We start from the raw sequence: 27,026 nt of genomic DNA, 5'->3' as shown, positions 1-27,026 counted from the left end.
TAGTAAAAAATTCATTGGATGACAAAATCATAAAACCGATGAGATCATATCGGATGATTTTTCTCCTTAAAACCGATCCAATCCAATCCGCGAACACCCGTAATATGAATGAATAATTGGGCCGCTAGAAACTAATTTGTCAGGTGTGGCTAGTCCCTTGAGGATGTTTACAAAAGCTTCTCATAGCCATATACTGAATTCTTCAAGGATAGTTAAGAGGAAATGAAAATATCCGCACTAATGCATTATAGAGTGGATCTGCAACAACAATTGACCTCAGATAAAAAAGATACAATTTAAGGAAAAGAAAGACTCAAAATTTGATCACTCAATACATACCTCTTGAATTGGTTTTGAACCAAGAAGAATAGATAGAAAAAAGTAAATCATACAAAAATGAAACATTAAAAATATCAAGGTTTCAACCAAATTCAAGGCATTGTTCATGAAATCCTGACATCTTACATCCTTACAAAAAATCTAAAGAAAAAAATAAAGAACAAAACAGAACATAAATATTAAGTGGAAACCTCTTTGATGTTTTGTGCAGGGATTTACAAAACTTGAAACCTAAAACATAAGCTAGTTGAGTTCTGATATGCAGTCACTGTTGGAAGTCATGGATACTTTAAACAACTCTAAAGCTCAAAATGTGGATGAGGTTGAAAAGATGCAGACAAATCAAACAGATGAAGAGTATTTATACATGGAGAATAAACCATGAAGAATGTAAAAAGTTTCAACAATTCTCTTGCTCAATCTAATTATTGAATATTTTTCATTTTAGAATAAATTGAAATTATGAAAGGAGTTTTGGAAAATGAAAAGTCATAAATCATTAAATTAGAAAAGTTGTAGCAATTAGAATAGTGAAAGATCAATACATTATTAAGTCATAAAGTGTTCTCAAAGCATAGAAGAAACGGACGGAAGATGAGAGGTTGCAATGGAATGGACGGCTGTGATTGCATCTTTAGAAAATAATTTATATTTTTCTCTTAAATACCCATGTATCCAATTAGATTATAGTGTAATAATTATTGAATGACAAATTTGCCCTCAAGATTGCAAAAACTTCTCCTTTATATATAGTATAGATAGATAAATAGATTATCTTATCACTGCAAAATTCAAACAACAACTTAATGTTCATTATTTCAGAAAAATGTAAGCAGAGCAAAAGCTAGCCTATCAAGCAAAGATAAGACTGAATTTCCAAAAAGAAATAGGGATTATTACCATGCTAAATTTAATTTTATGGCAGGATTTGTGCTAAAATATATAACATATACAACTATCGAACGATTATAATCAATCAAGGTTCACAGAATCGCGATTCTACGTAGGACGAAAAAGGGGGTGCAGAATCGTATACTCGTAAACATAACAGGGACGCTACGATTCCTCAAATATATATATAAATATATTATATGCATATAAATTCATATATATGCATACAAAATACCTTAACATAAAATAAAAATCTATTTAAAAGCACTAACGTAGGCCAAGCAATTCATTAAAATTAACATCCATATAATCATCATTCCATTCAACTTCATCTTCATTTTATTCTTCATCTTCACCTTCACCATTGTTCTCTTGCTCTAGAATCTCTAGATCCAAACTCTCATTCTCATTTTCATTTAGAGTTTCCAAATCCAAGTTGTCCACATCCAAGTCTTCATTGTCTTCATCAAAATCTTCCTCCATAATCTAGAAGGTAGAATCGGCGACGACCCGTGATTCCACGATTCTACCTGTAACAACGGTGATTCCACCCGATTCTACTCGATATCGATTCTGTTACCGATTCAACACGTAGAGACCTTGTAACATCGTAGAATCATACGATTCTACGAGTTGAATCGCGATTTTGTCAACCTTGATTACATAGCTATGAAACATTTATATTTACATATTACAAGGATTTAGAATTTTGTATTATCATGGTATTCATAGTTTAGGGATAGGGGTGAGAATAGGCCCAGACCAGGGCAGGCCAAATTGGTAAATAAGCAAGACTTAGGCTTTTTGAAAAGCCTATTTAGTTAAAAATACTAGGCTCAGACCATTCAACAAGCCTTGTAAGCCTTATAGGCTAGCCTATTTAAGTAAATATTGTTGAATATCTGTTAGGCTTAATTGCACTTTTGGTCCCTCATGTTTGCCCTTTGTGTGGTTATCGTCCCTAAAGTAAAACAATAGCAAAACGCGTCCCTCACGTTGTCGAACGACAGCACTTTTAGTCCCTTGTCCATATTCCGTACAAATTCTAACAATTGTGAGGGTAAGTAAGTAATTTAGCTCAAAAAATAAATTAAAAAATTAAAAATTCAGAAAACGTTGAATATTCATCTTCTTCCTCTATCATTTTCATCATATTCAAACCAAAAACCCAGAAAAAAACAAAAATTAACTCAAATTCAGGGTTGATTGAACACAACACTGCCTTTTACAGTATGCTAAGATGTTATTTGTTATCATAAATATTATATAATTCTCTTAATTAGCTGTGAAAAATAAGTTCTCCCCTCCCCTCCCGAACCCCCTTCCAAACAACCCAGGTTTGAGATCTGAAAATTGATAAAGATATAACCTCTTTCCTATGGCTCTTTTCCATCAAAATCTTTTCCTATAGCCATCTCCATCGAGCTCTTGATAAACTGTCTCTTTATTCAAACTGAAAGCTCATTAATTAACGTTTAAAATGGCCCGACATTTCTACTTGCTAGCCTTGGATGCGAGAACCATAATCTACCCTACCATCATTTTCACCTTCTCCATTTTCTTATGCTTTTCACTACCATGTCCGTACAAGCATCTGAAACCATGCACTGCAAGTTCCAATTTTGAGGGTGACCCACCATGCCAATCCGCCTGGAAAACGCGAAACCGAAAAAAGCTACTCTGAATCATTCTCACCGACCACAATGCCACGAACTCTGACTCTTCCGGCAACAATGAACCGCCACAAAACCCATCCAAGATTCGAAGTGTGAAGAGGGAAATCACCCAAATCACCATGCATCTTCCTCCCTTGTTTGATTTTCTAACCCCTTCACTTTCTTCGTCGCCCATACCTTACCCGACCCGTTTCAAGAGACCCAGAAAACCCGCCGCCTCTCACCGCTGAAGCAACATCAGGGGAGTTCGCCAGAGACCATGGGGCCGGCAGACCGCTCAGATCTGTGACCCGACCAACCGGAGGCAGATCTTGGCGCAAGAAAAGTTCAAAACTTTCTTATGAATTTATTCTTATAGTGGAGGGGAAAGGGTGAGGGAGGGAGAATGAATATTTTGGTGGCTTGTTGATGATGAATTTGTTCTAATTTTTTCAGGATATGAAGAACATCATAAATTTTCCGGATTTTCATTGTTAGTATTTTTTATTAATATTTTTTCAGAAGCCCGTTAAATATGACAGAAACTGTTAAAATATGAACGGAATAGGGACGAGGGACCAAAAGTGCTGTCGTTCCATAACGTGAGGGACGTGTTCTGCTAATATCTAACTTTAGGGACCATTTCCACACATACGCCAAACATGGAGGACCAAAAGTGCAATTAAGCCTGTTAAGATTTAGTTTATTATTAGTCTTATCTCATTGAGATATAGTTTAGATTTGTTTCTCTATCTTAGATTAGTATATCTTAGATTAGTATCTATTTAAATAGAGATGATATCTATTTAATTAGAGATGGGTTTCGATAGATTTAGTTTCTTTTAATCTATTTGTTAGTCTATATATATTGTAGTTTAGACTCAATTATGATCAACAAATTATACAAGTAATATTTTATCAAATTCAAGTTGGTATCAGAGCAAGTTTCGATCCTACCGCTGTGAGGGGACTCCTCCCCCGTGATCCCCCTCATGGTGACTTTCCAAATCTCATGGATTTATTTTTCGTACTTTGCTTCCGCTTGTTAGCTCTATCCGCTATTTGGTTTTTGGGTCCTATGTTTTGGGCATGCTTTGACATCTCCTCACTATGCACAGTTCACGCTGGTTAGTCAACCCCTCTTTGATTTCTGGTTGTTTTTCTATCTTCTCCATGGCTGATGCGTTTTGAAGATTTCCTGCTAAAGAAGAATTCGGCGTCCTTACCTTTTTTTGGATCGCCTCCTGCCACCACCGACCGCGCTGCCTCCAATGAGGACTTATCTTGTTTTGCTTTCAGATTTGGAAGTGTTTTTCTTGAAATTGTGGCTATGCAACCATATGCCACATTACGACTGTTATTGGATTTGGCAAGTGTGGTATTTTGAGTTTGGAATTTTCAATTCCATTGGAAGATGGCTAATGGGAATTACATCATGGGCTGCTACCTTCACAAAAAAAAAAGTTTCACAAATATAAGGATTTCAAGATTCAGAAAAATCAGAACATTGTTGGCTCATGTGATGTCAAGTTCCCAATACGGCTGAAGGGTCTTGCATATTCCCGTGGTGCTTTCTCCCGTAATGAACCAGAGTTGTTTCCGGTGCTTATATACTGTATGAAGTACCCCAAGATTGATAACCGTACAGTTCTCTACACCACGTGCCTCTTTGGTCCAGTCAAGTTCTCAATTAGTGTGTTGGGTTGCTCTAGTTTCTTGTTTTTATTGGCATAGTTGTGGTTTTAGAGTTGGACAAGATTTTTGGATTGTTATTGGGAATTTCTCTCTCCGGCAGCAGCGGCTTCTCAAGTTAACTATATTTGTTTCAAGCTATGCATATGACATATATGCTATAGCTTGAGGGGAAGTGTTGGATATTGATTAATATCCTAATAGAGACCACGGTCAACTACCGCCGACAATTGTTATCCTTGTTGTTGGTTTGGTGGAGGTTGTATTCAAGAAGTGTTTGGTTGGATCTAATTGGATTGCGCTGCATTGTTCTCGTTGGTCCAATTTGTGTTCTAGCCAGGTTTGGTTTTTAAGGCCCTTTATTTGACATGTGTTGTGGCGCCACCGTTAATGGTCGTCCGGTCTTTCTCTTCCAGTTTGGTTCATGGGTCTGCTGTGTTTTCTCATCTGTGACGTTTCTTACAGTTTGAGATCTTAGTTTGTGTCTCATGGTTCGAGATGCTCTTAGTATATTGATCTTGGCAGACTTTATACAATCTGGTTTTGAAGGTGACAGTGTCACCTTCGTTTGTTTTGTCTCGATTGTTTGGTTTTCTAGTTTTAGGGCTTCAGCTGTGAGTTGCGCTGGCTCACTCTCTAATGTTTGAGAGTTTCCTGTGTCAAAGTTGACACCATTTTTTGTCTTAGAAGCCATCAATCGATCGACCTCAAGTATGTTTTATTTCTGTGTGGTTGTTGTTGGTGAGTTGTTGCTTCAGCCTTGTTTTGATTTCAGGCGTATTGTTGCTGGTTTTTCGCCCTTGTTTGCTGGCTCAGCTACCCTACGACACTCCAAAAGAATTGGTTTTTGTCTTGCATCAATTTCAGCCAGATCAAGTATGAGAAGTTGTTTTTTGCCTGCCTATGGATTTAGTAGAAGTTCGAAAGATGATTGAATTTGAAGTATAAGAAGTTGTCTTTTTCCTGCCCATTCAACAAGCCTTGTAAGCCTTATAGGCTAGCCTATTTAAGTAAATATTGTTGAATGTATGTTAAGATTTAGTTTATTATTAGTCTTATCTCATTGAGATATAGTTTAGATTTGTTTCTCTATCTTAGATTAGTATCTATTTAAATAGAGATAGGTTTAGATAGATTTTGTTTCTTTTAATCTATTTGTTAGTTATTATCAATGAATTATACAAGTAATATTTTATCAAATTCAAGTAATATGATTAGTATTTTTCTGATACATTGTAAATATGATTAGTATAAATATATTTTACCATTAATGATGTCTATATATTAGAAATTTGTCATAAAAAAAGGAATTTATTGACATTTTTATATATTTAAGCAAATGGACTTATATAATGATTCAAAGTTATAATTCTATTTAGAATATGTGCGTGTGTGTGTGTGTGTGTGTGTGTCAGGCCTAAAGATTTTTAAACAAGCTAAGCCTATTTAAGCAAAGCCTATCTACGCTCAGCCTATTCCCACCCCTATTTAGGAAAATAGTTAGATATAAACCAACATGTACAACAAAAGTTTTATCCCGCTCAGTATGATTGGCTATATGGATCACACGACGCCATTGTGCCAGATATAGGGTTTTCTTAACTTACGAGAACAAGAATTTGTGAAGGAGTAAGATATCATATGACACATTTTCTTATGGACAAAAAAACCAGCTCCAAGTATTTGCAAGCTAACTCAAACTTTTGGGCATAAATGTAAAAAACCCAATCCCTCTCTGCACAACTTTCCCTTCATCAACGTTGTGAGTTGGGACCAACTTTAGAGAAGAGGCACATCACCACCACTCCACCGTCCATGGCAACGTCATCACCTGTTTTTGACTCTCTTGATTCCTACTCGACGAAATCACCTGCGTATTGTTGCTACCTAGTCTTGCACCTGGTCAGGACCACATGCCCCTGCATCCCTGCAGCTTCAGCTAGGGATGGCAACTTCCATCCGAAGATGGAGATCCCCGTGGGGACTGCCCCGTTTGAGGCCCCAATCGTGGGGAAATTTTCCCCGTGAGGATGGGGACATGGATGAAAATGCCTCCGATAAGAATTTGGTGACGAGGATGGGGATCACTCTCCCTGCCCTGTGGGGTCCCCGCCCTGTATATATAAGTAAAAAAATACAATAACGTACTTCCAAATATTGAATTACCTACGATGAAAACTTCACATTTTGGATGAGTTAAATGCTTGAGAAAATATTTTGAGTTTTATACTTTCCATTTTAAATAAGTTGAATTTAGTACTTTACGTTTTAAATTGTTTATTTAGTAAACTTCACATATTATGTGATGAATTTCATTTAATATTATTTTAACTTTGTTGTATATATTTGTATGGAATTTGATGCAGTTGCATTATCAATTGTATTTTTTAAATTTATTAAATTAACTTATGTATTTTGATATATTTAATTTAAAATTTTAATGACATACTGGGGATCCCCGTGGGTACCTGTGGGGGGAGATAGGGAACGAGGATGGGTGAAAATTCACCCCGCCATGAGGGATGGAGATGGAACGGGGAAAGAGGAAATATGTGGGGACGGGGAGCGGGAAGGCTCTCCCCGCCCCCGCCCCGAGCGGGTGCCATCCCCCTCTTCAGCGTGTGGACTGTGGAGCAAGGAGGAGAGGGTCTTCACTCTTCCTGCATGCTGATTCGCCTCAAAGAGAAAGGGATTATATTGTTTGCAACCCAATATCCCTCAATGACCCGAAATTCTGAATACTCCAGTGAGATTGGCAAGTCTGATTACTTGACTTCTAGTTATGAAGTCCTTCTACAAACCAAGCATAGTTGTTTATCACAGTAACATTCTGATGAAATTTTCCAACATATCTGGTCTGGTATGGGATGATCAATATGTATATTACTTAGGCTGACCGAATCATGTATTAAATGGGCCGGGTAACCCATGATCCAACCGGATCAAAACCCAACTATAAATAAAGAAGGACCGCCCAAGCGGCAGAGATCCTATCATTTCACGCATTTTATTCGCTTTGTTTACTCTCGCTTGCTCTCGATATTGGTTAGCCTTAGTCTGCGGTTCCATACCGGAACATTGGCGCCCACCGTGGGGCCAAGGATACTTTCCTAGGCTTCAATTTTCACCGCAATGGTGACTCGATCCGGGGCGAACGGAGAGAGGAATCATGTTCAACAAAATGATGTTCCTCCCGATGTTCTTCAGCGGATCATGGACGATCTCAATGAACTTCGTCAACATAATCAACAGTTACAGAATCAACTTACTGATATCAATCAGACTCAGGGTTTACGAGAGGGCGATCGAAGAATGGCTGAGACGGTGGTGGACTTTCAACCTTTTACAGAGGAAATAGCGAACACTGCCGTCCCAGACAATTTAAAGACATTGAAACTTGACTCTTACTATGGCGATTCAGATCCAAAGGACCATTTAGTGTATTTCAACACGAAAATGGTCATTGTAGGCGCATCAGACGCGTTGAAGTGCAAAATGTTGCCATCAACTTTTAAGAAATCGGCGATGATTTGGTTTACAACTCTACCGTCAAGGTCAATTGTCAATTTCACTGAATTATCTACAAAGTTCTTGTCTCAGTTTTCTACCAGTCGTGCACAAAAAGTAACTCCGGCGACATTATTTAATGTTCGTCAAGGACCAAATGAGACTTTGCAGTCTTACATGGGGCGTTTCAATCAATTATCTGTTCATTTGGAGGATAAAATGCCAGAAATTTGCATTGCAGCTTTTGAATTGGGCTTGAAGCCGGGTGGTTTGAACAGTAATTTGAGTAGAAAACCTGTGGAGACAATGGTGCATTTGCGCGAAAGGGTACAAGGATACATCAGAGAGGAGCAGAGTGATCGGATCAAGAACAACCGCCCGAATGCAGTGGTTCCAGGGCAGAAACAGCAGTTTGAGACGAAGAAGGGAGCGGTTGCAGATCAATATTCGAAGGGATGGACCGAACGTGGCAACGCAGGGTATAACAATCGTAACCGTTATGACGGACGATTTGAGAATCGTTCTAATTTAAAAAATCGTGCTCAACCGTATGGAGTGCGTGGGCCAGGACATTCGATGACGTGGACTCGGAACCAAAATGATCGTGCAGTTCCATTGGCGGTTAATTTGACTGAAGCTTTGCACACGTGTCTGGAGGCGAATGTTATTCGTTTTCCGCGACAGCCAAAGCCGTCAACGGGTTATGTGGATAAGAAGAAGTGGTGTGAGTATCACAGGATTTCAGGACACAATACTGATGACTGTTTTACTTTGAAGAAGGAGATTGATAAATTGATAAAGGCTGGGTATATGAAGCAGCTTGAGGGGCGAAGCAATTGAGATGAAGCAGGAACTTCAACAAGACGAACCGAAGATGGAAAAGAGATTGAGGAAGATGGTCAAGATAGGCAGTCAGATGGAAAAGCAAAGGGGCGAATTCATTCTATTTTTGGTGGATTTCGTGGCGGAGGAATGACTAACTCAGCTCGTAAGAGGTACGTTCATTCTATTAATGCTGTTTACTCTAACGATTGGGGAAGTTGGACAACCAATCAACCCGATATAACGTTTACTGTGCGAGATTTTGAGGGAGTACAACCTCACGAAGACGATCCAATTGTTGTAATGCTGAGGATTGCGGATTATGAAATTGATAGGGTACTTTTGGATCAAGGAAGCTCAGCGGATTTGATTTATGGTGACGCTTTTGAAAAGTTGGGGCTCAGTGAATCTGATTTATTGCCTTATGATGGTTCTTTAGTGGGTTTTTCTGGAGAAAAAGTATTTGTTCGAGGATATGTGGAATTGAAGACTGTTTTTGGAGAAGGGAAGAGTTCGGAGGCATTTGCTATTAAGTTTTTGGTAGTAAAGTGTACTTCACCGTACAATGTACTTATTGGGAGGTCATCACTAAACAGACTGGGGGCGATCATTTCTACAAGACATTTAACGGCGAAGTATCCATTGAGCAAAGGAGGAGTTGGAATTTTAAAGGCTGATCAAATGGTTGCTCGAAAGTGTTATTCAGAAAGCTTCAAGCAGTATGGGCACATGGGTAAGAAGGCAGTGAAAGAGGGGCATCGGGTCTATGAGGTGGATTTAGATCAGTCAGAAATTATTTTGGATCCTCGAGAGGGATTTAGTGAGCACAAGATGAAATCAGAAGAGGAAACTAAGGCGATCCAGATTGGGGAGCGAAACTTGAAAGTTGGTGTCAATTTAACTACAAGTCAGGAAAACAGGTTAGTAAAGTTATTATCTGAGAATATGGATTTGTTCGCATGGAGTGCAAGGGATTTACCAGGAATCGATCTGGAATTTATATGTCACAAATTGGCTTTAAATCCCGGGGCGAAACCTATTGTTCAGTTTAAAAGAAAGATGGGCGAAGAAAAGGCAGAGGCTGTGAAGGTGGAAACAAATAAGTTACTGGAAGCTGGATTTATTAGGGAGGTAAAGTATCCAACTTGGTTGGCGAATGTTGTTATGGTGAAGAAGGCTAATGGAAAGTGGCGAATGTGCACGGATTATACAGATTTGAACAAACACTGTCCTAAGGATTCTTATCCTTTACCAAATATTGATAAGCTTGTTGATAGGGCGTCAGGGTTCGGAATGCTTAGCCTCATGGATGCATATTCAGGGTATCACCAGATAAGAATGTACCAGCCCGATGAGGAGAAGACGGATTTTATGACAAATCAGGCGAACTATTGTTATCAGACTATGCCGTTTGGGTTGAAGAATGCGGGAGCAACATATCAAAGGTTGATGAATAAGGTGTTTGACAAGCAGGTGGGGCGGAACATGGAGATTTATGTAGACGACATGGTGGTCAAGTCAGAGGAAATGATGGCACATTGTTCTGATCTCGAAGAAGCTTTTGGCGAATTAAGAAAGCATAACATGAGACTTAATCTAGAAAAGTGTTCGTTTGGAATTCAAAGTGGAAAGTTTTTGGGTTTCATGATCACTAGGAGAGGAATTGAGGCGAATCCTGATAAGTGCAAGGCGATACTTGATATGCAGAGTCCAGCTTCAGTTAAAGATGTGCAGAAATTAACAGGAAGAATAGCGGCTTTGTCCAGGTTTCTTCCGTGTTCTGGGGAAAAATCAGCACCATTTTTTCAATGCTTAAGGAAGAACAAAACTTTTCATTGGACTGAAGAATGTGAGAAGGCGTTCCAAAGTTTGAAGGATCATTTATCCAGGCCACCAATTTTAGCCAAACCAGTTCCAGGTATTTCATTATCAATGTTTATTTCCATTTCTGATAATGCAGTTAGTTCAGTTTTGTTGCAAGAAAGTAAAGATGATGTGAGGATCATATATTTTGTGAGTCATGCTCTTCAAGGAGCTGAAGTTAGATATCAAAAAATTGAAAAGGCTGCGTTAGCTTTAATCATCTCCGCCAGGAAATTAAGACCTTATTTTCAAGGCTTTCCAATTGTGGTAAAAACAGATTTGCCACTTCGTCAAGTTTTGCAAAAGCCTGATCTGGCTGGACGAATGGTTTCCTGGGCTGTTGAGTTGTCGGAATTTGAAATCACGTTTGATAAGAAAAGTCTGGTTAAAGCACAGGTATTGGTGGATTTTGTCAATGAAATGTCTTCCTGTGAGAAAAATATGGAAGTTGGTGAATGGAGTTTGTCTGTAGATGGTTCGTCTAACGTCAAGGGCAGTGGAGCTGGAATCATTTTAGAAGGGCCAGGTGGCGTGACAGTTGAGCAGTCACTCAAGTTTGACTTTAAAGCAAGCAATAATCAGGCAGAGTATGAAGCTATAATTGCAGGGCTGAAGTTGGCGATCGAGATGGGAGTCAAGAGCATAATAATTAAAACAGATTCTCAGATAGTTTCCAGATAAATTCAGGGTGAATATCAGGCGAGGGACGCACAGCTGGCTAAGTATTTATTGAAAGCTCAAGGATTGATAAAGCAGATAGGCATAGTGCAGGTCAATTATGTTCCGCGCGAGGAGAATACAAGGGCAGATATTCTATCAAAGTTAGCAAGCACCAAGAAGCCGGGAAACAATAAATCAGTCATCCAGGAAGTTTTAAGCAGCCCAAGTATCGAAGAAGATGAGACAATGATGGTGTTAACTTTAGCGGATTCAGATTGGATAGGGCGTATCAAAAAGTGTTTGGAGGCAGAAGGTTCTGATGTGCTGACATTTTCTAAGGATCAAATTCGCGAGGCAAGTCGTTACACATTGTTAGGCGGTCAATTGTACAGAAGAGGGATTGGAGTTCCTTTATTGAGATGTGTCTCTAAGGATGAGGCGGAAAGAATCATGTTTGAAGTTCACGAAGGTGTGTGTGCAAGTCATGTAGGGGGAAGATCTTTGGCGGCGAAAGTGCTCAGAGCAGGGTTCTATTGGCCAACTTTACGAGGGGATTGTATGGAATATGTGAAGAAGTGTGGTAAATGTCAAATTTATGCAGATTTACATAAGGCGCCGCCTGAGACTCTTAGCTCAATGAGTTCATCATGGCCATTTGCAATGTGGGGAGTAGATATTCTGGGACCGTTCACTCCAGCAGGTTCTCAAATCAGATTTATTTTGGTGGCGGTGGACTATTTCACTAAGTGGATTGAGGCGGAATCAATGGCGAAAATAACAGCAGAAAAAGTCAAAAAGTTTTATTGGAGAAAATTGGTTTGCAGATTTGGCGTTCCAACAACTATCGTCTCAGACAATGGAACACAGTTTACAAGCAAGAGTGTGAGGGATTTTTGTGCAGGAATGGGAATTGAGATGCGTTTCGCCTCAGTTGAGCACCCTCAGACAAATGGACAAGTGGAGTCAGCGAATAAAGTCATTCTCAATGGAATTAGAAAGCGTCTAGGCGAAGCTAAGGGATTATGGGCTGAAGAATTGATCACGGTCATTTGGACGTACAATACTACTCCTCAATCAACTACTGGCGAATCACCTTTTAAGTTGACTTACGGGGTAGATGCAATGATACCAGCAGAATTACAAGATGTAACTTTCAGGGTGGCAACTTATAATGAAGAGCAGAACGACATGAATAGAGTGGTTGATCTCAATTTAGCAGAGGAAACGCAAGCAGAGGTTCGTTTGAGGCAGGCAATGGTAAAACAGAGGTCGGAAAGGCGATACAATTCTAGAGTGGTTCCAAGGCTAATGAAAGTTGGTGATTTGGTTCTGCGTAGGAAGGCAAAGGGGCCTGATGATTCGAAGTTATCACCTAATTGGGAAGGACCTTACAGGATTCTGCGAGAGCTTGGTCAAGGGGCGTATCATTTGGAGGAATTATCGGGGCGAAGGGTCCCAAGGGCTTGGAATGCACAGCATCTCCGTTATTATTACAGTTGAAGTGCAGGGTGGTTCGTTCGGTTTGTTTTGTGTTGTACAGTTTGTTTCAGTGTATGTTTGTCCAAGACTGTGTTTTGTTGTTTCAGTTTGTGTGTGTTGAAGTCTACGTTTGTTGGTTGTATCGTTTAAGACTATGTTTGTTGTGTAAGACTAGATTTGATGCACTCTTTTCTCTACCCCAGGCGGGAGAGTTTTTAACGAGCCATCAATTACTAATGAATAACAGGTGTGCACTCTTTTCTCTACCCCAGGCGGGAGAGTTTTTAACGAGGCATAACCTTTTTAAAATGATCAAGGGCGTATCATTTTACTCATTTCTTTTACCCATAGCGGAAACTTATCAACTAAGGTCTATCAATTGGGCGACGTCAGACAATTGAGAAAAAAGTAAGTCTCTTAAAACAAGAGCATTCGGCCACGAATTCATAAGCACAGTCTTAAATTGGATTTAAGCTTGTCCAAACTAAGCACAAGTCTCCACGCGAGCATACTAATGAAATCAAATATGTTGACTTTGATTTCCATGAGTAACTATGTCAAAAATGAAAAATTTGACTAAGTTATGTTCACAAAGGCCTTATGATTCCAAAGTAGTTGGTTAAGTTTAAACTTTACAACATTTAAAGAGATTCATTCAAGGGTATTTTATTATGTACAGTAAAATGAGAGGGTAACGTATTCGGCTAAATGACGAGGGCGGACTGATTTCGGTGAAAGGTTAGTAAATGTCATTTGTGTTAAGTTATATGTTTAAGTTATGTGATAACTTGAATAACTAAGTAAAGTTATGCTTATATTTTTAAGTTGTATGGTAACCTAGATGACTTAGTAATGATATGTTTAGTTATAGAATTAGTTACTGTGATAGTTGTTTGGGTGCGAAAAGGATAATGTTATTTCTGAAGTCATGAAGTTTTAGGTTTTTGGCGAGACAATTAGAATATGAAGTATTCATATAATGCTGAAGGGAAATTCATTACGATATGGGAAAAGTTCGGTACATGAGAGCAAAGAAAATAAATAAACGAAGATTAAAGAGACCGGAGGTCTTTTACATAATTTTCTAAAAAGGAAAAGGGAATGAGACTTGTTGCTAATGGTTTTCTCCTTCTCCTTCTTTGCGGTTGACATTTTCTTCTTCATTCTTGTCTTCTTCTTCTTCTTCTTCTTCTTCTTCTTCTTCTTCTTCTTCTTCTTCTTCTCCTTTCCCATCCGCGTTATCCGGGCTGATCAGTTTTCCATCCACGATACGAGCATAAGGGTTTGCACCCTCCAAGTTGACCGCCAGGTCAGGATTGAGAAAGGAGATTTGATTTAGTGCTTTGGCGAAGCCAGCCTCAAATTGATCCAAAACAGAACATTGCAATTCAGCAATTTCTGTTTTCATTTTAGAATTCTCATCCAGGGTTTGGTTATGAACAGTAGTTATTTGGGCGAGGTCAGCTTTCACCTTGTCATTTTCCTCAGTTAGTGTCTGAACAGAAGCTTTGTGATTTTCAGCAGTCTTCTTGTGCTAGAATGGCTGGTGTCTTGGTCGGCAACAGACTTTGAAGGATTCCTTTTTTCACGGGCGGCCTGTTGTTCACGGCGAAAGCGGAGGAGATCTTCTTCAGTAAGGCGAGCCATTTTACCTGCAGTAGTATAGTGGTGTTAGAATATAAGAAGATTTTTATATAAAGTGGAAAGGTAAAATGCATAATGAGATGCCTTACCAATGTATTTACCCACTTCATTCTTAGAAAGGGCGGCCATAAAATCTGCAAGGTTCAATCCTAAGCCAGATAAAAGTTGGCAATCTACTAATTCTGATTCAGTCAAGGCATCCTCGAAAATTTTGATGATGCTTTCATATTGGTTCGTCCAGTAGAACGGAAATCGGGGACTCCCGTCATCAAAGTAAAAAATATCTTTATAGGGTTCTGATTCACGGAGTTTGAAAAATTTTCCTTTGAAGTGTTTATAGTGGCTTTTGAATAAAGTGAATAGCCCTAAACCCCTAGCAGTAGCAAGCGAAACGTATTCACCTCTAACGTTTCGCCCACATGTCTCAAAAAAGTAGAAAAACTTATTACTGGTGGGTTCGATTTTTAGAGTTAGGCATAAAATTTCAAAGGCTTTTAAATACGCCCAAGCATTGCCATGAAGTTGGGTAGGAGCTACATTTAGAAGGGTTAAAACGGAACAAGTGAAATCAGAGAAAGGCAGAGTATACTTCAAATCGGAAAATAAGTTTTCAAAGAGATAGGTGAAGTTTCGCCCCTGATTATCTGGTCCCCCAAAACAACACGGCTCATCAGGGGCGCAGGGAATTATGTCCAAATGTGCATCTAGGCCATCTTTCCTAAAGTTGTATTTAGTGACTAAATCTATAATAGCTTTTGGAGTAGAGTATTTAGAGAATTGTTTTTTGATTTTACTAGCCACCCATAGGGAATCGGCAATAGGTGGAACATTAGGAGTAGAAGCCTCTTTACGGGTGCGTTTAGAAACCATTTTCAAAGTGTCCTGAAAGTGAAAGGTTTAGAAGTAAGATGAAGAAGGAATAGAGTATAAGTTTTTAGTTTACAATGCAAGGTTTATGAAGTGTTTCTGGGTAGAGAAAGAGTTATGGGTATCAAAAATAGAAACTTTTATGCGCAAGTTCATGTGAAAGTATGAAATAAAGAAGAAAAGAGAAGAAGATTGTTACCTGAGAGAAAGTTTGGAACTTCAAGGACTCTGCTGGGTTGGTTGATGACGAATGCAGGAAATAGGAAAGCGGGTTTGGCAGAGAAGAAGCAGGGTGTGGGTTTGTGTTTTACTTGAAAAGAATGTTGGTAGTAAGGAATTGCAGGTAAGTGATGAGAGGGGTAAAATAGGGGGCTTTATATAGAGAAGGAAGGAGGATGAAAGGGTGAGATGAAAAGGTACATTAATTACCAGATGAGTGGACACGTGCTTACATTTGGGTATTCAAGAGTCAAGTTTGATGTTCATATTAAAAGAGGACACGTCGATCAAGGATTTGAATTTGAACGGACGTGATTCATTGAAAAGGCCAAGTGGAAAGGACATTTTAGTCCGGCAATCATGACGTTCCAGGAGTCACTGGAACGGCACAACCTTTTGGGTTTGAATTCATTTTATGTGCTTTTAATCGCATTTATTTTTTATGATGGTAATCATGTTAGTGGGATTTAAAGACGCGGTAATGCTGCGGCTCAAGTTCCAAAATATTTGTGGATATCTGTTGATGTAATTGTAGCAGGAAAAGCAATGATGATTCTTTCCACAGTCAGGGCGTAGCAGGTAATAGGCTCAGAGATTTGACAGGTTAGGTTGAACACGCAAGAAAAGAAGAAGGGGAAAGAGCTGGTTTGATGTGGTTATTATTATTATTTACTTTTACTCAAATGAACACATGTTATGATTTACACGCCCATTCTAATTGCATCATGAGGGCTTTAATGGTTGAGGGCTTATTAAAGACACTTTCGCCTTATACTAAGCCTCAATGTCTTGAGGGCTTGTGGTCTGGTATGGGCTGATCAATATGTATATTACTTAGGCTGACCGAATCATGTATTAAATGGGCCGGGTAACCCATGATCCAACCGGATCAAAACCCAACTATAAATAAAGAAGGACCGCCCAAGCGGCAGAGATCCTATCATTTCACGCATTTTATTCGCTTTGTTTACTCTCGCTTGCTCTCGATATTGGTTAGCCTTAGTCTGCGGTTCCATACCGGAACAATATCAAATGAAAATTATGGAAGTAAGAGCACCTCTAGAAAGCACATACAATAGAAACGTTAGAAGTTGCCTAGAAGCAGAAACAAAAGGACAAGATTTAGCTAGCAGCCCTTGCTAAGAGACAACGAGCGTTATCTCAATAACCATGGTTTTTGTCTCCACTTTTGTATTTCAACTAACAATGAGAAGACTATTGGTAACAAAGAGTGATGTTTAGTCTTACAATACTGGAAAAAAAATTAATTTTTTCATCAGAAATTAAAGAGAATGCATCAAGTTTTTGTTACCAGTTTAACATACTGAAGCAACACTTGCAGAACACTACAAAGTTGATATTTGGAGCTATATAATTGCTTCTTTGATTATTGAAAGAGAATTGGAAAAGAGATAGTAAGAAGCTTTAATACACCAGCAAGATTCAAGAATAAGAAGCATTACAGAACAAAAGGCAATAAGAAAGCTTTGATAGACCATTAGATCCATTGAGAGGCGCATATAAGAAATAATAGACAGAATGTACTGACAGAACACACTAGCGCTCACTGCCTTCAACCTTCTCTTCCCTCTAGATCCAGAACCCGTTGGTCAGAGTCCACTCGGTTGCACGTCACCAACCTCGACAAGCTACTCGAGAACCAAAATCCGGTGATAACCACACAACACCAGAACCATCAAGTCAAAGGAAGAAACTTCCTCGAAGGCCTCAACCTGGCGAGGCCCTGGTCTGAAGATGAAATCCGTAGAGGAAATGTCCCCGCACCACCTCTACCTCAGTCTATAAAACAGAGATAGATTACATGTCATAAAATTGATAATACACTCAATAACCTATCCATAGTTCCAATTATTGTTACAAAAAAATTGAGATTATCCCTTCTCTCCTACCTTTACCTCACTCTCTCTCATATTGTATTGTCAGTGACAATTTGGGCAGTATAACATGAAATGTAATCAGAAAAATTGGATGTCAATTTTGATTAGAAGAAGGAGAAGGAGGAACTTTCTCTTTCTCTTTTTCTTTGTCCTCCTCTGGCATCTCACTCCGCTACTTTTATTCTCCAATTCGACGAGGGCTTGTTCTTCAACGACTTTCTCAGCCCTGAGGATGGGTTCGTAATAATCGGCATGAGCATCCATACACTCTTTCAACACCGCTGTCACCTGAGAACACTTTTCAACGTGGTCGGTCCTCCTTGTTCTTCTATGACTCTGCCATGCAATTCTCCTATCTATGTACTTCATTTGGCTTTTGGGCTTTCTGTTTAATGAAACTTAACAATCTTCGACCAAAAAATGAAAAACCGCGGGTGAACCAAAGTGCTCGGTTCGAAAGGATGTGATCGAGAAATGGCGATGAGAGAGAGTGTGTGTGTGTCTTGTGCTGGGAACGTTCGCGTTGAGGGGTTTGGAAAATTATATAGCGAAGGTTATAGGGTTACTTGCTTCACTCTGCAACTGGAATCAGGAATAATGAATTATTGATTGTGGTAAATGGTAATGTCTACTATTACTTGATGTATCTGTTACACGGTCACATTATTTGCACGATTCTGTCCAAGTTTTCATAAACCCGTAGTGGTTGAGTATATATATACACAGTAGAAACTATTTAAATTAATAATGTCGGGAGGTCCAGAGAAATTTATTAATTTAGAGAGTTATTAATTTATCGATAAATTAATAATTATTAATTTAAAGAGTTTTTAAGTAATTATACTGTACATACTAAATAAAAAGACAAATTAGTTTATGCCTCTTAGAATTACACTGCAGCGAACCTTGAGACTCAACGTAAATCAGTAACTACTGTGTTCATATGCATTGAAAATCAATAATGACTTTTGAAGTATAGTAAATGTAAACAAGAGGAACAAATGTTAGAGATGAGCTCCAAATAGACTTGAACTTTAAAGGAAAACAGACAACTATTGAATCATATTTCAATAAAGTGTAATATTTTTTTTTCAGTTTCTATAAATTATTAATTTATGATTTTCTTGGGACCGAAAATTATAAAGGGATCTCCTGAAAAATTATCTTATTATTTTATCAAGTTTTTCAATTTTTTACATTAGCCCAAGTCGGGACCGGACAAATTTATTATTTTAGAGAGTTTATTAATTTACCGAGTATTAATTTAAAGAGTTTCTAATGTATATACTAAAATGAGGGACATTTCTCAAGTACACATTTTTTTTCTAACATATATAATCCTTATTGTATCCCAGTCTTATTGACTTGAGCAGCATCATAATGCCTTTGCTAGTGCCCACCTCTGGTACCCACTATTGTTGCATTGGATACGGAAAGAGGGAGACCCAAGGTAGAGGAACCTTCTCCTTCTAAGGGCAAGGAGCCTTGATCAGAGTCAACCAATAAGGTTCCAAACTGTACACCTGAACAATATCTTTATTTGAACTCACTAATATTCACCTATCACCTGTCAGGTTAGAAAAAATCAGTTCAACTATGAAGAGCTTTTCTTTTAGGGCAAAAAGAGTCTGCCAAAGTAGTATAGACGTACCATTTCACAAAACTGTTGAAACTGCCAAGCTTCTCTAGCATAAGTTTATCGAAATTGATGTTTGCCCCAGAAGTTATTGCTACAACATTTTCCCCCTTAATCCCATAATACTTGCAGTATGCCTCGGCTCCAGCAAGGGCAAGAGCACCTGCTGGTTCTAATATGCTCCTTTTTTCCTCAAACATGTCCTGCAACAAACATGTCCTGCAACAAATGTTACTATTATCACATCCAAGAATTTAAGTCATACAAATTTTGTTGTGCCATTTATTCAATGTATAATTAAGGCATTCAGAGGTTATCAATTGAGATCTCATAAAAGTAAATATGGGGTTGATTGTCAAGTAACAATGTAATAAGTCCAATCCTCTTCACCCAACTTTAACAAAGATGATTTGATAACACAAAAACTAGAAATAATCTAACAAGTTATATTCAAGATACTCCTGGAGAAACTTATTTGAAATTTGGCATTCCTTGTTGACTCACTCATCAAGCAAATCTCAATTATTAGTTAATTCAATTACTTCACTTAAACCTAAACATCTAATCACCTATCAATTGTCAAGAACACTAGATGGTAATGAAGATTCAATCCAGCATTAGAACAATTAACTTAAGAAAAGCATCTTTACCTTGATTGATGCCCAAATTGAATCATGGTTTACTAGAACAACTCCATCGATCAACTCCTTGCATAAGCGAAAAGTTTCTTGACCAACCTCTTTAACAGCTACAGCATCTGCAAATCCTCCAACATGGTCCAAAATCACCCTCTGGCCATGATGCAGTGACAATGCCATTGCATTTGCATCAGTAGGCTCTACACCAATGATTTTCACCTGTGGAGAAACCCTCTTCACATAAGCAGCAATACCGGCAATGAGACCACCACCTCCCACGGGCACAAAGATAGCATGCACTGGACTCTGCATTTGTCTCACAATTTCCATCCCAACAGTTCCCTGGCCCATGATAACATCAGGATGATCAAAAGGAGGTATAAATGTTCGCCCTTCATCTTTTCCACGCTTCTTAGCATATGCTTGTGCTTCATCATATGAATCTCCAACAAGAACAACAATGGCACCCATTTCCTTCACAGATTTCCACTGTAAAGATAAACAAAAATTATTTAATTTTAAGGCATAACAAAAAAATAGACAAGTAAACAATAATAATAATAAGATTAAGAAGCACCTTAATTTCTGGAGTGGTAACGGGCATTGCAATAATGACACTACTATTCAATTTCTTGGCAGCTAAGGCAACTCCTTGAGCATGATTTCCATTTGATGAGCAGATAACGCCTCTTTTCAACAGTTCCTTTGGAAGTTTGGCCATCATATTATAAGCTCCGCGGAGCTTAAATGAGAAATCCTGCATTATACAACAAACCACAGTTTCAAATACTCAGTCAACATTAAACAATCCACCTAAAGACACAAGCGTATGTTATTTACTCATATACTTTCTCCAGTCCAAGTCGTTTGTTGTTTAAGACTTTAAGGCTATACACACGGTTAAAAACTTAAATAACTAATATAAAATTTGCCAGGAAATACACTTATTTAAAGTTTAGTTGTCATAAAAGGTAGAGAACAATAGTTATTAATTAAGTAATTTGTGCGAATTGTGACATGTGAAAATATAATGCGATAGTTGAGAAATATAATAATAAAACTCTTATTGAAAGAGTTTATTTGAGTTTAATTTATAGTATAAACGTTTATACAAGTGTTTGTGAGAACTTATGTAAATAACTTATGACCTATCTATAAGTTGCTTCAAACTTATTCTCATCAACTGTCCAAATTAGCTTATGAATAACCACATGATCTTATCTATTATCTATTTTCAGCTTATTTCAATAAATTTCCTCAAATTAGCTTATGAATCAGAGTTTATGCGACAAACGTTTATCGTCATAAACACTTAAATAAGTTTTTTTTTTTTTATCTAAACGCAACCTAAATCAAAGTGTATATACAAGAAAATGTTAGTCATGGACTTCTAAATAGGTAAAAATCTAAAATAACCAAATATTTAGAATGATGGAGTACTATTTAAGTAATGGGAGTGCTAGAAAGAAAACTTTTTAACACACACTCAAAAGACTTGTTCAGGGTGGGGGTTGTTAGTTTTTAGCTTTTGATTTTCAAATGTAAAGTTAAAAATAAAATATATTCGACAAAAATAGACCGGAAACGGTTTATACTCAATTTCACAATGATACGACACAATTTTTAAAACTGCAAAAAATGATTTTGTGATTATAGTTTTTAGTTTCGTAACATATGTATCATCACCACCACTACTACCCTCCATCCCCACCTCCACCTCTATCACCTCCACTGCTACCACGACTACGTCCACCACTGCCGCCACCAAAGCTAGTGCCACGACCACCTCCTTCACTATCAAACCACCGCCATCTCCATCCTCCACCACCATCTCTACCACCACCAACTCCACTACCACCCCCACCACCGTGATGTCACCACTTCAATCACCACTTTAGCCACCATGTAACTCCACCACTATCGCCGTCACCAGGTAACACCCACCACTACTATCGTTGCCGCCACCAAATAATATCCACTACCACCACCATTACTACTTGACCCATCCACCATTGTGTCGTCGCCACCACCCAATGCCTTACAACACTACAACATTTTTCACTTTAGACCACGCTTAATTCTTCAACGGAGAAAAAACCGTGGCCTAAGTATAATATATGCCACGGTTCGATAAGTGTGGACGCTAGATGACCACAGGTGATGAAAACCGTGGCATCTACATTTCATTCCACGGTTCAGTAATTGTGGACGATTTATAGCTACGCTTTAGCAACCGTGGAAACCTCATATCATTAATATAACCGTGGAATAAAAATTTACATCTTTTTTTGACAGAAAAAAATTCCTTCTGCCAATTTTTCATTAAAAAATTTAAAAGTAATAAAACAAGAAAAATCCCAAATCAAATCCCTAGCAGCACACTCACTCTCATTAGAACTTCACGATGAAAAAGAGAAAGATTATGAACCCTACCTTTCTCCATCTCGATTGATCGTGACCCTCCTCCCTCCGCCGGCACCGCTCATCTGGCTCCCTCATCTCGGGTGACCCTTCTCCCTCCACCGATTATCTTCGATCTCAAGTACTCGTGAGCGATTTCGATCTCAAGCGACGTGAGCCATCAACCCTTGCCATGTGTCCGGTCTTCTTCCTCTGCGACGAGAGCAACGAGATCAACCATCAACCCCACTGATTCTCATCACGTGGATAAAGAGTGGTTCAATGTGTTGACCGGTATTCTCCTCTTGTTCTCCATGGGTAACCCTCTTTATCATGTACACTCTTCTCATTATTTATTAGGCGTTGAGTGGATTTCATTTGATTGTTCAAGAGTTCATGGAGTTCCTCTTTTGCATTTTATGTAGTCTGTAGAGTACAAAATAGCGAGTAATAAGGGGGAAAATTGTGTTCACACAGTCGCATACACTCTTTTTGCATCAATTTAGTTATTTATATTTAATTAGGAGATGATGCTACATAATTTGTAAGCAACAGAACTATTGCACACGATGTTGCAACTCTAGATACTAACAATCATGGTGATCAATCAGAGTTGTCAAAGGTTGGATTTTTTTTCAAGGTAAGACTAGTGGGTATGTAAAAGAGTGAGCTTTTCCAACACAGAGAGAGAAGGGATGTGAGAAAAGGGTTGGGAGTGTTGGTTAAATTCAATATCTTGTATTGGCTTCTCACCCATTGTTTCTTAATTAAATTGAATAAACTAGATAACTGGGTATCCTGGTTCAGGAAGCTGCCATTGATTTTAATTATGCAGTAGGATCTCTTTGCTTTTATCTGTGTTTGTTATGATAAGTTCTTATGCTTCAATGTCAGTAGCTTTACAAGCTGATAATATATAATACATGTAATTCATATGGTTTGATTTAATTTTAGTTTTAATGATGGGATATGGCTATGCTGAATGTGATTGTTACTTTTTTTTGTTCTCTTATGTTGGCTGTCCCCAACTCAGCTATCAACTAACATGTCTGACAATCATCCACTTCAGGCCTTGTTTCATAGCATGTCTCGAATTTGTTCAACACCATCTCTCCAATTTGGTAGGACTTCAAGTTCAGTCATCAGGACCCTCTGGTAGAGACTCTCTTTTCTCTATCTCTTCCTCCATCAAAGCCCCACTAGCAAAAACAACATCTTCTGTATACCCTGGTGATAACATCCTCAAGGTATCCATCATCAATGACTATTGCAACCTTAAATTTCTAAACTTTTATCATGGCTATTGTGTTGTGTCTGCGAGTGTGGTTTTGTTATTGGTTCTTTGGGCTTCTGAACTAAAATCTATTGTCGCTTATGCTCCATTGGAATTTGATTCTTTTTTTCTTATAAAATGTATATTGTAGTTCATGCTTTGCTTAGCTGTGATAAAATTGACATTAGCTTTTGAGTATTTTGTGATATAACTGTTATCTTTATATTTTTCTTTTTACTTATATATGATTATTCAAAACTATCCAAAACTATACATAGGTTTCTTAAACAAGCCCAGTGAAAAATGGGTCATGTGATGAGTAGTTGGGATATATCAGGAAGACTGGTTCTAATAGCAATAGTGACAAACGATTTTCAGATTCTGGTATCCTAAAATACTTAATTTCCATGTTTGCTTATTTTCATAATTTTTTTAATCCTGGAGAATCTTGGGTCTGCAGGGATTGCTTCAACCGGGGCAAGGTGCTTGGATACAGGGCAGTAACTTATGTATCCCAAGGGAATAACCATGTCCAAGATCGGAAGGTTTTTATTTTTGATCAGGTCCAAGTCCAACTGCTTGTAGCTACTGATTGTGTGTTCCATAAGTGATGTATTATTGTATTGTTTACTCTTATTCATTAGTATAGTTGTCCACTTAAGTTACATGTGGATTTGAATCTTGAGATGGTTGGTCTGAGATGTTAACTTTTTAAATACTCGAGATGTTATCCACTATAGTTATTCATTCTTGTAGTTATCTTAAATGTCATTTGGGGTGATCCAAGTTGTCGTTAGAAGACATTATAAATAATCGTGCAAAAGAATTGACATAACATGAATGTTGAACATAATGGGTAGGACATGGGGTACACGAATTTTGAATGTTAGATTGCAAGCGCAGGTGAAAAAATGTAGCTTAAAAGGTTCTAAAAAGTAAATAGAAATGTGGCATAAAGATTTCTAAAAACCACTATAATGACAGCGGTTAAGAAACAGTGGCAAAAAAGGCATTAGTAAACCGTAGCATTTAAGGCACAAAGAAACCGTGGCATTAGCTTGTTAAATAACCGCGGTTCAAATTTCCAAAGCCACGGTTTTCCAAACGCGGTATTATATAAACCGTGGCATTAAGATTTTGAGTAAACCGTGGCTTTAAATTGATAAAACTGTGGCACTTGAGCTTGGCCACGGCCACATACACTGCGACATGGAAACCGTGGCAGAACCGCGGCGTAAGCTTTCAGCCACGGTTTTTTAACATCAGCCCGCGGTTTTTCGTCCGCGGCAGAAGGGCAAAAATGCTGTAGTGCAAAGTTAATAAATATGGTGACTATGTAAATTTACAGTGTTGAAACGACTTTTTAAAACTAAAAACCACAAAAACTGAATTTGTAAAACTAAAAACTAAAAACATTCCCAAAATCGGGCTTAGCATTTTTAATGTGATTAATATAATTTGGAAAAATTTAGAAGTGAGAGAAATATGCTAATTTTATGCAAAATAAACCACCTCTTAAATTATGATCCTCTCATGTGAAGTTTTGTCATATTAAAATTATGATGAATTTTGTGGTACCCAGAATATTTTTTGGGTATGATATCTCATGTGATATTTTAACTTATAATTTTGTTGAAAAAAATGAAAAGATTTATTATTACAATTTTTAAAAGTTTAATGATCGACTTAATGAATTAATAACATAGAGTTCTTAAGTTTATTTATGTTATGTAATGCACAATTTGAAAATGAAGGTTTTTAGTTCAACTTGCAATTCTGAGAGATCATCTAAATTATTTTCATGTCAGGATCTTCTTCCTTCACGCTCCACCTATATTAAATCTCCAAATCTTCTTCCATCCTCTTCTTCTAAGTTTAAATTGTATGTTTTTTATTGGTTTATATCATTTTAGGTACGACGTCTTAATCTAGCTTCAGGTGTCATAGCAAGCACCTAAAATTATTCTCTCATATTAAAATTTTGTCTCTATCACTTTATTATGGATAAGTATAAATGTAATGAGAATTTACCTGCTGCATATCCTCCCTCTTGAGCCAAACGTTAACCCCAAGTCTTTTGGAAAGCTTTGGAGCCAATTGCAAAGGGGACTCAATGGCGACATCATAAACCTTTGAAGAGAGTATATTCACCAAGTCACTCATGGCATTGGCATTGGTCATGCCGTGGCTGGAGCATGTGCGGTCGGGAACGGCCCCAACATAACCGGGTGGGTACTGAAGGGAATCGGAAGAGAGGCTGAGGAGAGGAGCAGACTCCGTGAAGAAGGGTGAAGAGGGTGCTCTCACTGCTGGGGTGGAGAGGGTGGCGGTGACGAAGTGTTTCGAGCGAAGAAGTGTATGCCAGCATGATGATCGTGGCTGTGTGTAAAGGGTGGAGAATTGCAGAGCCTCCATGGTAGCTAGTGATTGACTAAAAAAAAAAATGGTAGCTAGTGATAGTGGTGCTTCTGCGAATAGGTCTTGCAGGCTTGGTTTGAAAATTGATGGTTTGTAAGTTAGGGGTCTGTTTAATTTATAGTTACACGTACGACAACTTAATGTTTGTTGGGTTTAGTCATTGATTACATGGTGGGTCAATGCTGTGTATTAATTCATAGTTTTTAATTGAAAGTAGTGTAATACCAACGACTTATAGGTAGTGCATGTTTAGTGTATTACTTTATATTATAGCAACGACTTGTAGTTTAGTTTGTTGGATTCAATGCTTGATTCACGGGAGCTGGAAAGTGTAGACACAATTAACACGATGGAACCAGGGAGGCCGGAGTGATAGAATATGTGTTCTATTTGCAACTAACACCCCCAACAAACAGCAACCAGCGCCACCAAAGCCAGCAACACATAGCAAACAGCAGCAAAAACAACCAGCAATAAATTAAGCACATGTTTTATGTTGCTTTAATAAAAATGATTTTGAATTCATTTGATGATCATATGTTTTAATAGTAATTCACTCCCAATAATAAGTAAAAGGAGGAAGATATATAATTAAAGTTGAATAATATTTTTTTCTCAACTTTAATTAAAAAATAATTATTCAATTTAGTTTGTGTTTGTATAAAATCTTCTATAAAAGTAAAAAGACTTTTGTAAAGTGATATTTATCTCTTACTTTCATGTTTTGGCCTTGAAAACCTAATCGGAAGTGTCCTAATGAAAGTTTAATGTCAAAACATATTCTTAGTGACACATATACATATTCTAGGATTAATGGTCAAATTAGTCCCTGAGATTGTATGCGAGTTTGATTTTAGTCCCTCTAAGAAAAAATAACGTTTAGTTACGGTAAAAAACCGCTAGTAATTATAAAAATTACTGCCACTAAACGTCATTTTTCATCAGAGGGACTAAAATCAAATTCGCTCACAAACTCAGGGACTAATTTGACCATTAATCCTTATTTATTGTATACCTATAATGAGTATTTAATTATTTAATATGCAGCTTGCAAGAGCATATATTTTTTGACTTAATTGTGAATTAAGATAATAATTTATCATTATTTTTTATAGTTTTATAGAA

The 27,026-nt window shown here is 37.8% G+C and overlaps 1 protein-coding gene across 1 annotated transcript; it reads right to left on the bottom strand.

Moving 5' to 3' along the window:
- Positions 1–19,099: 19,099 nt before the first annotated feature.
- Positions 19,100–25,898, bottom strand: LOC130719153 (threonine dehydratase 1 biosynthetic, chloroplastic-like). Its single transcript, XM_057569794.1, has 5 exons — positions 25,515–25,898; positions 20,388–20,567; positions 19,823–20,299; positions 19,188–19,375; positions 19,100–19,103 (listed from the first exon to the last, which is right to left on the bottom strand). Exons 1-5 carry the CDS (start codon positions 25,896–25,898, stop codon positions 19,100–19,102), a joined length of 1,233 nt encoding a protein of 410 aa, XP_057425777.1.
- Between the last annotated feature and the right edge of the window lie 1,128 nt (positions 25,899–27,026).

Source organism: Lotus japonicus, chromosome 5 (genome assembly GCF_012489685.1).
Source record: "Lotus japonicus ecotype B-129 chromosome 5, LjGifu_v1.2".
Classification (NCBI taxonomy): Eukaryota; Viridiplantae; Streptophyta; class Magnoliopsida; order Fabales; family Fabaceae; genus Lotus; species Lotus japonicus.
The sequence above is the reverse complement of the archived record's forward strand: the minus strand, read 5'-3'. Positions and strand labels throughout refer to the sequence as shown.

Bases quoted from the DNA above. Each gene is read 5' to 3' on its own strand.
- LOC130719153 (XM_057569794.1), bottom strand. From the start codon at position 25,898: ATGGAGGCTCTGCAATTCTCCACCCTTTACACACAGCCACGATCATCA. The intron at 20,568-25,514 runs GTAAATTCTCAT...TGTATAATGCAG, and splicing joins AGAGGGAGGATATGCAGCAG to GATTTCTCATTTAAGCTCCG. The intron at 20,300-20,387 runs GTGCTTCTTAAT...TTATCTTTACAG, and splicing joins TTACCACTCCAGAAATTAAG to TGGAAATCTGTGAAGGAAAT.